Source organism: Vulpes lagopus, chromosome 2, assembly GCF_018345385.1.
Source record: "Vulpes lagopus strain Blue_001 chromosome 2, ASM1834538v1, whole genome shotgun sequence".
Classification (NCBI taxonomy): domain Eukaryota; kingdom Metazoa; phylum Chordata; class Mammalia; order Carnivora; family Canidae; genus Vulpes; species Vulpes lagopus.
This window is the reverse complement of record NC_054825.1, coordinates 145,199,357-145,212,415: the sequence shown is the minus strand read 5'-3', so window position 1 is coordinate 145,212,415 and position 13,059 is coordinate 145,199,357. Positions and strand designations below refer to the sequence as shown.

General features: G+C 39.3%; 1 protein-coding gene across 8 annotated transcripts in view; it reads left to right on the top strand.

The window, feature by feature from the left end:
• The window catches only part of TJP2 (tight junction protein 2), a 123,375-nt gene that overhangs the window by 76,953 nt on the left and 33,363 nt on the right, over positions 1–13,059 (top strand). For all 8 annotated transcript variants that reach the window (XM_041740425.1, XM_041740415.1, XM_041740411.1 and 5 more), the window contains 3 exons: positions 8,189–8,242; positions 10,843–10,967; positions 12,546–12,648. In XM_041740425.1, coding sequence (XP_041596359.1) covers positions 8,198–8,242; positions 10,843–10,967; positions 12,546–12,648 — 273 coding nt within the window. In that variant the 5' untranslated portion in view covers positions 8,189–8,197. The remainder of the gene's footprint in view (positions 1–8,188; positions 8,243–10,842; positions 10,968–12,545; positions 12,649–13,059) is intronic.

Below are 13,059 nucleotides of genomic sequence, written 5' to 3'. Positions count from 1 at the left end.
CTGTTTTCCATGTGTTGGGAGTCTGCAAGTGCTGTTTTGCTTCCTGAGAATGACTTAATATACTGCCTCGTGGAAGATGTTTGTTTGTGTTCGGGAATTTCTTATTTTGTGGTAAAACTTTTTGTTTCCTTATTCTATAGCCATCTTTATTCTAATATCTGGGTTCCTAAATCACAGGAAACAGTTTTTCACATGTTCTTTTTTTCCTCTTAAAGTTTGAACGGTAAGTACTACTGTAACATGTATGAGTGTTTACTTTTTTAGGTGGGGTTCTTTATCAGGCAGCTCCATTATGGACCGAGTTTGAATAATCTTTAACTTTAGCTATGGCCTCCATCTGTCTGAACTAGCAGTCTGTGGACAAAAAGCCTAAAAGTTGCCTGTTGGGGGAGTAGAGATAGTGCAGACTTTTGGTTATCTGCCTTCTGGTTGTTGTTTTTTTTTTAGAAGACATTTTTCTTTTTGGTTTTATTTTTTATTTTTATTTTTTGAAATATTTTATTTATTTATTCATGAGAGACATAGAGAGAGAGGGGGGCCAGAGACACAGGCAGAGGGAGAAGCAGGCTTCCTGCATGGAGCCCGATAATGGTACTCGATCTTGGATTCGATCTTGGATTCCGGGATCCTGAGCCTAGGCAGATGCTCAACCCCTGAACCACCAAGGCGTCCTTGTTAGTTTTTAACATATTTATGCAAAATGGAGGATTTTACCTGTTTGGCCAAGGTATTTCAAAGGGAAAACAACAACTAGGGGGTATTTTAAAAAGACAGGTCAAGTAACTATTTGTCCTTGCCCCTTTCCCTTCATTCTTCATGTAAATACCTTACTGTTAAACACAGTTTTTTATTTATGGTAGAGGATTAGCTCCCTTTAACTTTCTGTGTTGTCTAGGAATGACTCATTATAATATCAAAAGAGTTATAATGAAAACAATTTACATGAAAAATAAAAGGGCTGAGGGATTGGTGTGAAGTACCCTGAAGATGCTCCTTCCTGGTGCTTGGGGTGTTGACTTGGGGGGGGGGAAGGAGTCTGGGGAGTTCTTCACCCCACTGCTCCCCCACAGCTAAATGGTCTCTCCCTCACCTGCCTTCTATGCATCTCTCAAGTTATTGCCACCACCCTGTCTTTCTCTCCTCAGGTCAAGTGGTAACACTTTTATTTTGCAAAGTCGGGGGTTAAAAAAATTTGATATAAGGTCCCTGTTTAGGAATCAGGTACACCTTGATGTCCACTTATATGTCCCCCGTTTTTGAACTTAATGAAATGTTTGGTGCACATAAAGGAATTATGAATCTAAATCATAAAGCCTACTTATAAAACAAATAGCATGGAGCCTCACCAAGATGGATACAAAGTCCTTTCTCTCTCTGCCTCTTGCCCAGCTCACTTCATCCTGAGGTCTGTGGTTTTCATTACCTTGCTTTTTTTTTTTTTTTTAAAGATTTTATTTATTTATTCATGAGAGACAGAGAGAGGCAGAGACAAGGTGGAGGGAGAAGCAGGCCCCCTGTGGGGGGCCTCTTGATCCTATCCCAGGATCAAGACCTGAGCCAAAGGCAGACGCTCAGCCGCTGAGCCACCTAGGTGCCCCTTTCTTTCCTAGATTTACCACACACATACACATACATAATCCTAAACAGAACATCCCTAAAGAAAAAATTACTTTTGCTGGCTCTTTCTTTATTGTAGTAAAGAACACCAGAGAACATAAAGCTTAGTTTCTTTACTGCATAGTAAACATGTTCACATTGTTGTGAAACATGGTTTGCTTTCTAAACTATATAAAAATTGTATCAGGCTTTGCACATTCTTCTAGGATGTTTTTCACTCAACATTCTGTTTGAGTAGCATCTGTTGTGGTACATGTGGCTCTAATTTGTTTTTATTACATTATAATATTGCATTTGAATAATATATTATGATGTATTTGTCCATTCTGTTCTTGATAGATATTTGGGTTGTTTCCAGGTTTTGGCTGTTGAGAATATTGCTGCTATGAATACTCTTTGTGTGTATCCTTGTCACTTACTCATACATTCCTAGCCCGGGAGAGAAATCACTGCATCATGCAATATGTGTGTCTTTGGCTCTAATACATGTGAGCTCTTTCTGTGGCCCTGTATGCAAAGCTCCTCAAAGCTAAGCAACAGCCCGTTGGCATTCATGCAGAGTCTGAATACTGATAGCAATTCTAGGATCTGTGCACAGCCCTGCCAGGTTGGGTGGGGCCCAAGCCCAGTGGCCCAGTTTGAAAGGCATGAGCTGAAGCCCTCAGCTAAGCTGCTGTTTGCTGGCAGACTGTCCCAGGGAGGTGATGTTCTGAGGAATGTGTGACTGTGTGGGGAGTTCTTTGTTTCCCAAAAGGTATTTATATTGATGAGGCAGAGAAGACACTCAGTGATTTTCTTTTTGGGCACACTGTATTTGGTAAAAAACTCCATGGGCTTTGGTGATTTTTATTTGCCAATGTATCAAAAGGGTCGTAAATCACATGCTTGGCACATAGTGAGTACTTAGTATTTCTGAATGAATGAATAAGGGAGTGAGTGAATGAAGGGTCTGAGACCTTCATAAAAAGTCATAGTGCTGTAGGCTAAATACACAGTTATGATATATTTTAATAGCTTTCAAAAGAGCTATTAAAATGTATTTACTTCAGTTTCCTCATCTTTAAAAAATAAGATTTAAAATTCATCACCTGGGCAGCCCCAGTGGCACAGCGGTTTAGCGCCTCCTGCAGCCTGGGGTGTGATCCTGGAGACCCAGGATCGAGTCCTGCATCGGGCTCCCTGCATGGAGCCTGCTTCTCCCTCTGCCTGTGTCTCTGCCTCTCTGCCTGCCTCTCTCTCTCCCTGCCTCTGAATAAAAAAATAATAATAATAAAATAAAGTAAAGTAAAATTCATCACCTACTATAACAGAAATATATTCTTTTAATATTATGTTTAAGTAGTTAATAGTTTATGTCACAACCCACTAACCCTAGGTAAAGAAGAAGCCACTTACAATCTGATCAGTTCATACAAGTTGGGGAGATCTTTGGGCACCTGGCAAGGTTTGATTGATTAAAAATTTAATTCAATTCTATTGGGGTGGTAGTGGTAGGAATAGGGATTTAATTCTCTTTCTGGATAAATCTGATTTAAATTACCCCTGTGCATAGCTCGGGAATACTTAGATAGTATAATCGCATTATGGAAGAATAGTGAATTTCAAAAGCCATTCTACTTGGGCAACATTTAAAAAATAAAGTTTTGTAGCAACTCACTCACAATTGGCTAAATGATAACAAATTTTATTTTATTTTATTATTATTTTTAAGTTTATTTATTTATGATAGACACAGAGAGAGAGAGAGAGGCAGAGACACAGGCAGAGGGAGAAGCAGGCTTCATGCCCAGAGCCCGACGCGGGACTCGATCCCGGGACTCCAGGATTGCACCCCGGGCCAAAGGCAGGCGCTAAACCGCTGAGCCACCCAGGGATCCAAAACTTTAAAAAGAGAATTTGCTGTTTTAGAATACATTTTTGTTTTAAAAATAAAGAGTAATGTGCTTATATAAAAACAATTCTCTGCCATATCACAGCTCCTGAGGAGGTTTAACCTTTTTTTGGTATTCTTCCCATCTCTTGTTTATATGCTTATATAAAGTTTATAGCCAATTTTTATTTCTACTCCTTCCACCAAGAGCAGACAGACCTAATAATATAAAACCAACTCGCTCTTTCTCTCTTTAATTAAAAATACAGTAATCATGAGAATTAAGTAATTATTTTTAGTGCCTGTACATTTCATTTTATTGATTCATTTAACCCAAATATCACACCCTTTTTGGACACTGTGCTCCCTCGCACCCCTTAGCACCCCTTAGCACCACTCCTCCCACCCCAATTCTAGGGGTGATTGTCATGGTACTGGTTAGTTCTTTCCTGATGATTTTTAGATGAATATTTTGGAGAGGGTGCTGCATGATGTTTTTTCTTAACGTGTAGGGATATTGCTATATTTAAAGAGCTGGCATCTGTATTTATTTTACACAACTTCCACATTAATTCACTTTGTTGAAATTTGCCAGCTTTAAGGTAGAGTCAAGTACTGAGAAGATGAACTTGGGGAGCATGCATGCTAGTTGGTACGTGGCTGGTTAAAGCCACATTGAAACCTGAAGGGGCCAAAGAGTTAGGAGGTATTCTGTGAAATGGAAAGAAATAATCAGTTCTGATCAACTAGGTTTCTGCCTACTGTTTCCTTTTACAAAAACTTTTTTTAAGTAGTTTTAAAATTTGGAAAATTTGTGTTATACTGGCACATGTTAGACATAGACCACAGCATTCCAGAGAGGAATGGTGATATAAAGCACACCTGTAACACCAGACCGAATAGGCACTTGAGTTCCCAGCCTAATCACCTCAGGGGTGCTGTCAGAGAATCAGAGGGCCAGTGACTGTAGCAGATTTTAAGAAAACTTGTAAGTAGTGGAAGTCAGTGCCTTAATCGTATTAACAACTGATGAATGGACAGTGTATCCACTCCTTGGTTCACTGAAAAGAAAACCTTTTTGAGTGCCTTTTCTCTGCACCAACTACTGTACTAGGAGATAGGGACAAAAGGGAGTGAGCGAGATAGAAAAATCTTAACCTGAAAATCCAGTTTAATTTTCTCTCAATTGAAAAACAGAGGTCTTGGTGAACAAATCTAAATGGGGAGATTTACATAATTTAGATAATTATCTTTTTGAATGTTTACCTCTTTTTTCTTTAAGATTTTTTTATTTATTCATGAGAGAGTGAGAGAGAGAGGCAGGCAGAGACACAGGCAGAGGGAGAAGCAGGCTCCCTATGGGGAGCCTCATGCGGGACTCATCCCAGGAGCCCCAGGATCAGGGATCACAGTCTGAGCCAAAGGCTCAACCACTGAGCCACACAGGCGTCCAGAATGTTTACCTGTTTAATTGCTTTGATGTGCCTTCATTGAACCTAAACATCGCTCCTTTTGGGATGCTGATCCCATCCGTCCCACCCCTATCCCATAGCACCTGGTCCCAGGGGTGCTGATAGCATGGCTCCTAGTTCTTGCCTGTTCCTCAGACAATTTGTATTTTCTTTTTAACCCTCGAGGTGATTTTTTTTTTAATTCTAGTTTTTTTTTTTTTTAAGATTTTATTTATTTATTCATGAGAGACACAGAGGCAGAGACATAGAAGGAGAAGCCGGCTCCTCACAGGGAGCCCAATGTGGGACTTGGTCCTTGGACCCAGGATCACATCCTGAGCTATCCAGGTGGCCCTATTCTAGTTTTTGATCTATGAATTCTGATCTCTTGGAGCCAGATGGTATTAGCCATGGAAATGTCCTAAAAGTGAGAATACAGAGGGTGAACTAAAGGATCATGACTTCCTCACACATCGAATCATCAGTTAGTAGCTACTTAAGACCAGGCTGGTTTACCTTCTGTATAAAACAAAATTGCTTCTTCCTACCAAACCCCTTTGCCAAAGGGAACAAATGATCTGTTCCAATAGATCAGTTGATAGAATAGCCTTTTGTGTTAAGCTGTGTTTCCCCCAGTTCAGAGAGTTTGTTAAACTGGGGTGGGGTGGGGGGGGCACACATCATCTGAACATTTTCCGATTCTTTTCTCTCTCTCATATTAATATTAGTGTAGGAATGCCAAATTTGATTTGAAAAAATTCTAATGTAAAACAACTAGTTTTGTTTTAATTATCTTAATTTGTATATAAGTATAGTAAGGCCTTTTATTCATATAATTATATTTTTGTGTCCTTGTGTTTTAGAAACTCTCTATTAAAAAACATACTGGGGGCACCTGGGTGGCTCAGTCCGTTAAGCATCTGACTCTTGATTTTAGTTCAGGTCATGATCTCAGGGTTATGGGATTGAGCCCCACATTGGGCACAGATTCTATCACTGTCCCTCTGTGTCCCCCACCTCACTCACTCTCACTTTCTTAAAAAAAAAAAAAAACATAGCTGGGTTTTTAATTTATCCTGCCTATATTTGTTGTGATAACTTTTCTGTATTTTGTATCCTAGAATATGTGCTATATTTGTGCTGTTTTTTTCTAAATTTCCCCTTTCGCCTTTTTTTGGATTGGCTTTTGGTTTTTGTTTTATTTTCCTCTCCATTGTTGGAATTATGTACCATCAGTATTCCTATAGTGGTTACCCCCAGAAAATTTAACATGTAGTTTTAAATCAGTGAAGTTTAAAATTAATTAGCAATTTAACTCTGCTCCTGAATACCACGTTTTTATTTTTATTTATTTTTATTTTTTTATTATTATTATTTTTGAATACCACGTTTTTAAAAGTGTTTTCCTCCCTGTCTCTCCTTGTCCCCTGTTTACCCTGCCTGTGATATGCAGCGCTTCCTGAACCTGAAAAATCTTCAATTCTGTAAGACCCGTTATCTCTTTGAGTATTGTATTTCTCTGGTACCCTCTTAGCATCTCCTTCAGGAAATCTAACTAGACACAGACACATTATATTGTAAGACTTCCTTGGTCTTATCTTTAGCATGTCCCACTTGTTAAGTGCTTTTTGCTGCATTCTGGGTCACTTTTTCACATCTGTCTTCCAATTAATTATTGTCTTCAGCTGTGTGTAGTATGTGATTCACTTCATTGTTGATCCCATTTCAGTGACATATTTTTATTTCTAAAAGCTTTGTTTGCTTTTTTTTTTCTTCCAGATTTGCATGGTCATTTTTGATGTTCTTTTGTTCTTTCAGTAGTATACTTTCAGTTTCTCCTTTTAATTTCTTATGATAAACTTCATGTTGTACCTACTTCTCTGAGCCTGTGACTGATATTTCCAGGATTGAGTCTTTGACTCTGTAGTTTTCTGTTTCTTTGAACTCTCACTCATGGTGACTTGTTTTGTTTTGTTTTAAATAATAAATTTATTTTTTATTGGTGTTCAATTTGCCAACATACAGTGGTGACTTGTGTGTGTGCATTCAAATTGTGAACTCCTGTTCCTCAGGTACTTACCTGGGAGAGAATCTCCATTTGCCCCTATGTACCTGTGTGGCACTACCATGCAGAACCACTTTGAGTGTGTTGTGGGGAGGTGTGCTTGATCTATAATAAATTTAGTCCCAGGCTTGTGTAAATACGGGTCTGTTGATAGGAATTGTCCAGGGAGGTATTTTTAGTTATTTCCACTCTATTCAGAGTTGAGGATGAACAAAGCATGTGTCCCTGCCATCTCCTTCTGCCCCTACTATATCCATCCAATCTAATCTCCACCCTACGTGGATTCTTGTTTGTTTGTTTCAGTACTGGTTTATCTCTCTGGCTTTGAGCCTTCTTGGTATTTCTAGTCTTTAAGGATTTCTCTTCAAAGACAGTCTGTATAATTATTAGTATTTTTAAATTGCTAGCTGCCAGTTTCAGGCTTTTCTGGACATCTGTTTTGGTATATTGTCAGAAACTGAAGCCTCCATCAATTTATGCAGGCATTTTCATCTTTCATGCCTAGCAGTACTAATAGAGAAGAGGCTACCCAATTGGGCACTCTCTGAGAAGGCCAAGGATTCCTTTAGACATAAAAAGGCATCAGGCTTGCCTAAGAGATCACCTTTGATGGGGAAGGGGGGTGATTAAAAAAAATGAATAAAAAAATACCTCTTTGAAACTCTAGATTTTGGGGCACCTAGGTGGCATAGTGGGTTAAGCATCCAGCTCTTTGTTTTGGCTCAGGTTGTGATCTCAAAGTCATGAGACTGAGCCCCGAGTTGGGCTCCATGCTCAGCAGAGTCTGCTTGGGATTCTCTTTCCCTCTCCCCTCCTGCTCTATATGCTGGCTCCCTCTCACAAATAAATAAATAAATCTTAAAACAAACAACTTTAGATTTCTTTTTCGAGGGATTTTGTAATGATTGTTTTGGAGTGGTGATAATAAAAAAACTCAACACTTAACATTTACATATCTATTACTACATATTTTACTAATTTTCCAGTATTGTTAAAACTGCCATTTGATTGAAGGGGTGTTTAAAAATAGGTGATGTAATGTTCCTCAAAAATACCAACTCTTTTGGGTTTGTAGAATGTGTGAGCTGGACTTTCTCTTGAGACATTTTCAATTTTATAATGCTTTATTTCTAGCACTGAAATGTTTGTGGTTCTAATCCAACTGGTTTTGTTGCTTTAAAATAGGCCCCAGGCATGGAAGAACTGATATGGGAGCAGTACACTGTGACCCTACAAAAGGTGAGTGCTATGCAGTTCATCCTTGCTGCAATCCTGTTTCTTCTTCTTTTTTTTTTTGAGTTTATTTATTCATGAGAGACACAGAGAGAGGCAGAGACATAAGGGAGAGGAGAAGCAGGCTTCCTGTGAGGAGCCTGATGTGGGACTCGATCCCAGGGCCCCAGGCTCATACCCTGAGCCAAAGACAGATCCTCAACCGCTGAACTACCCAGGCATCCCCTGTCCTTGAGTTTATAGGTCATAAATCTTAGTCATTTTTGCCCAAACATGGTTTTTCCTCCCTTAAAGTGGATGATGCATTGTAGCAGGCAGTAGTTATTATATTATCAAAGATTTGCATGCTAATATATTTTTTGGTTGAGGTTTGTATAATAGAAAATTATAGAAGGTTATTCAATGTATTTACTTATCTCTAGATAGAATGGGTTATGAAAAAAGAAAAGGAGGGGAAAATGAAATAACCTATACTATTTAAGGATGTTGAGGTAGCTACTACAACTGTTATAATTTTTTTTTAAGATTTTTATTTATTTGATAGAACAAGCAGGAAGCAGGGGGAGCATCAGGCAGAGTTAGAGGGAGAAGGAGACGCTCTGCTGAGTAGGGAGACTGATGCCAGGATGCAGGGCTCAATCTCAGGACACTGGGATCATGATCTGAGCTGGAGGCAGATGTTTAACCTGAGCCCCCCAACTTTTATGATAGTAACTGTAATATATTAAGTCCAAACTAAATTTTGAAATGTTGGTTTAACAATCAGGAGACATGGGTTGTATTCCTTGTCCTACTCATGATTCTATTAAGAGGTGCTGAGTTAATCAGATTTTTAAAAATCCTCCTCTTTTGCCCATGGGATTGACAGAAGCTATGAATATATTTCACTTAATATGTAGTCATTCACAGGTACTGCTCTTCTTGATTAAATGAGGTACTACAAATAGCTTCTAGTACATGGACTCCAGCACATAATGGTTGCTTAATAAATGTTAGCTCTCTTCCTTTTTATTCTTCTAACAGCAGAGTTTGAGGTAGGTGTGATAGGTGTTAGCCCCACTTGAAACAAGCACAGCCACCCAGAGTCTGTATGTCATCTTGTGGGTGGCTGGGCTGACCTTATTCCATCAGCTGCCCTGCTCAGCATCTCTGTGACTTTTGTGGGCTCCGCTGGGGTCTTAGTCCTGCTCTGAGTCCCTCCAGGCTCTGGACTGTAAAGTTCCTAGAGGGATTATAAGTTCCTTAGGAGAGTTTTCTTTTGACCCTTAGAACCGTGAACTTTTCAAACCCTGACTTTGGTAAAAGTTAGTTCCTGTATAAATGAATTAAATTAATCCTGGTAGAAAAAACCCAGATGCAGTGCTTAGGTGCCAAACCTTCTGGAGCAGTCACATAACATGATTTCTCCTGGTGAGTGGTTTCCCCCTAGGGTCTTAGTTTTCAACTCTAGTCCTCTTCTGACTCTTCTCTGCACCCTGCCACCAGCATTTCACATACCCCTTGAGTTGTGGTTCCCAAGTGGCAAAAGTGAGAGACAAAGTTTAAGGTCTAGAGGATGGAGCTACCTCTGTATAAACTAGCCACCCAGGTGATGGTGCTGCCCCATCCAAAGCCACATAATTAGGGATAATTGTCTAGCCTGCATTATGTTGCTAATTGTTTGTCTCCAGTTGGTACAGTTGGTCCCATGTGGGAAATCTTCCATGGGTGGGAGGAGACTTCATTTTATTCTCTGAGTACACTTCCACATAAGCAGACCCTGATTTATAGTTATAATCACATATAGCCATATCATTTGGATGAAACCTTAGGAGCTTAGCTTTTTAAGGTTTTGTTTTTAAGTAATCCCTATACCCAACATGGGGCTCAAACTCACAACCCCCAGATCTAGAGTCACATGCCCCACCGATTGAGCTAGCCAAATGCTCTGGGAGCTTAGCTTCTATACACACTGAAATGAATTAGGGGTATGTATTTTTTCTGGGTTCACTGTTTTACATGTCTAGACCAATCATGATATAATTAATCTGTATTTTCTGTCTTATACACATGTAGGAAGGAGTTTAATGCTTTGCTTTCTCACAAAGTCTTAAAACTAAGTTTATCTTCATATTTTAATTTTTAAAATCCATTTACTTTTTTCCCCCACCCTATATTAAAATGAAACCACCAGTTCACCTAACTTTAAAGTTAAAGGTATACTTCAAAATAGTGTTTTATACAGATTCAGTTGTGACTGAAGCTGTTCCAGCTCAGGTGAGACTATGAGAACAGGTATGACTAGTGATTTGAATAGCACATCCCTGTTTGGACAGAAGATGTAATTTCCCACCCCCTGCCAGCTTCTACTGATAACTCTGTTCTGTCAGTCTTTTACAGCTTTCACAAGACTGTTTCTTTTAGATAAGGAATTTCCCTTGATAAACCTGTCAGCTAACCATGATGGTGCTTTATTTTGTTTCTCATTTGTATCTGTAAGCCCTTTGTTCCTGAGCTGTCTCTCGTTATTGGTTTGACCTTTATTTTACCGAGTGCTTGATAAATCCTGAAAGCCACTTATGGAGGGATTTCTATTTTTTTATTTTTCTCTTAACTCCAATGAACAGGATTCCAAAAGAGGATTTGGAATTGCAGTGTCCGGAGGCAGAGACAACCCCCACTTTGAAAATGGAGAAACATCAATCGTCATTTCTGACGTGCTACCGGGTGGGCCTGCTGATGGGCTGCTTCAGTGAGTGTCTTTTGCCCTAGCCCCAGCCCCTGCCAGCCCCATTGGTTGGTTCTTGACAGGGTGCTTTGGGCAGTGGGTGTGCACTGAAAATAAAAAACTTTTATATATACTGAAGAGTTTTAAGGGGTGGGGGACTGGGTAACTGGGTGACAGGCATTAAGGAGGGCACGTGATGTCATGAGCACTAGGCGTTATACAAGACCGATGAATCACTGACCTCTACTCCTGAAACTAATAATACACTATATGTTAATTAATTGAATTTAAATTAAAAAAATCATAAAAAAAAGAAAAGTTTTAAAGTAAGAATTGAGAATGTAACATACAATGTTTTAATAAGCTCCAAACATTTGGAAATATCCAAATTCCAAATATCCAAATATCCAATATTCTTTGGAGGGAGGAGAGCAGTCATTTCCACACGGGGAAGTAGTTATAACTATCACAACTATCATTCCTAGGCTTAGGAATCATTGCTGAGTGTGGAGTACAAAATCAGCATGCTTTCCTGTCTACCTCCAACACTTTATATTTATTTTACCTCCTTTATATATTCATTAAAATTTTATTTATTTATTTATTTTTTTTCATTAAAAATTTAATGAGGATACTTTGGTTTAATGATCTGATTTGTAAGAGGAATGTGGAAATTGGGAAAATTTAGTACATGAAAACACAGCCAGCCTTCTGGTCTGAAGAGATGATGCCATTTTAAAAGATGCCTATCTGAGTTAGTTTTCTCAGGATCAATCTAAAATTAATTATATGGCTGCCTTGGCCAGAGAGAGAGAGCTCAAAAGTTTAGGTTCTGTTGGCTTTTGAAGTCTGTATGGTCATATCTAAGTCAGCAATCTTTAATACAGAGAGCAGTGTAGAATTAAAGAATAATTTTAGGGATGAGATATTTAAGAAGGTTTTTAATGACCTCAAAATTTCTTTATTAATCTGAGGCAAACTACTAATCTCTTCCCCTCCCCTTAAAAACACAGGTGGATCTAAACGTGCTCTGGGGGCTATTTTCTTTTTTTCTTTTCTTTCTTTTCTTTAAAGATTTTATTTATTTATTTATTCGAGAGAGAGAGAGAGAGAGAGAGAGAGAGAGAGAGAGAGAGGCAGATACCTAGGCAGAGAGAGAAGCAGACTCCATGCAGGGAGCCCGATGTGGGACCCAATCCTGGGACTCCAGGATCATGCCCTGGGCCGAAGGCAGGCACTCAACTGCTGAGCCACCCAGGTGTCCCTGTTTGTAGACTTTCTGCAGCCCACCATGCACTTCGGGGAGGGGAGGGCTTGGTGCAGAAATTCTTTTTGTGCCTAGATCTTACCACTGCTGAGTCCCTCCTGGAGGCACCCTTGAGTGTGAGTCATTCCCGCTGGTTTCCAGTAGACAGAGCTGCTCGTGGGTTTCCTCCTAGTAAGGACTCACATTGAGTTGACTGATTCGGCCTCAGGAGTTGTCAGACACCGAGCCTTTTAAGCATTTGGGGTCAATTTGCTGCTTCTGCGTGTTCCTAAATAAACGATTTACAGTGACTATATGGGAGTTTTTCATGTCTTATTTTTATTTTTTGTTTGCAGAGAAAATGACAGGGTGGTCATGGTTAACGGCACCCCCATGGAGGATGTGCTCCATTCATTTGCTGTCCAGCAGCTGAGAAAAAGTGGGAAGATCGCTGCCATTGTAAGCTCTGTTTGCTTTCAGCTTGCCTCAATAGCATCTTGTTTATATGCTAAGAAGAAAATTACCACTTGCTTCTAAGCACTTGACAGAATTACATAGTTTAGCGGCTGCTAAGTTTTTGTTTCCTCTACTTTGGGGTGACATTGTAAAGATGATGATGTAAAGATGTAAGTAATCTCTTCCTGCCTTTTTCTCATCCTTCTCCTAACTTTCAGTAGTTCTCTTATCTCAGGAACCAGGCTACACAATCCTAAAACAATTAACTAGACTGAAAACACTTGTAAAACGGCGTTAATATAGAAAATAAATTTCAGCTCAAAAACCCATTTGTAAAGGCCCAAACAAGATCTGCCATATCTTAATAAACTAGACTGTCTTAGGAGATATTGGCAGTCTGTAGCATTCATTCAT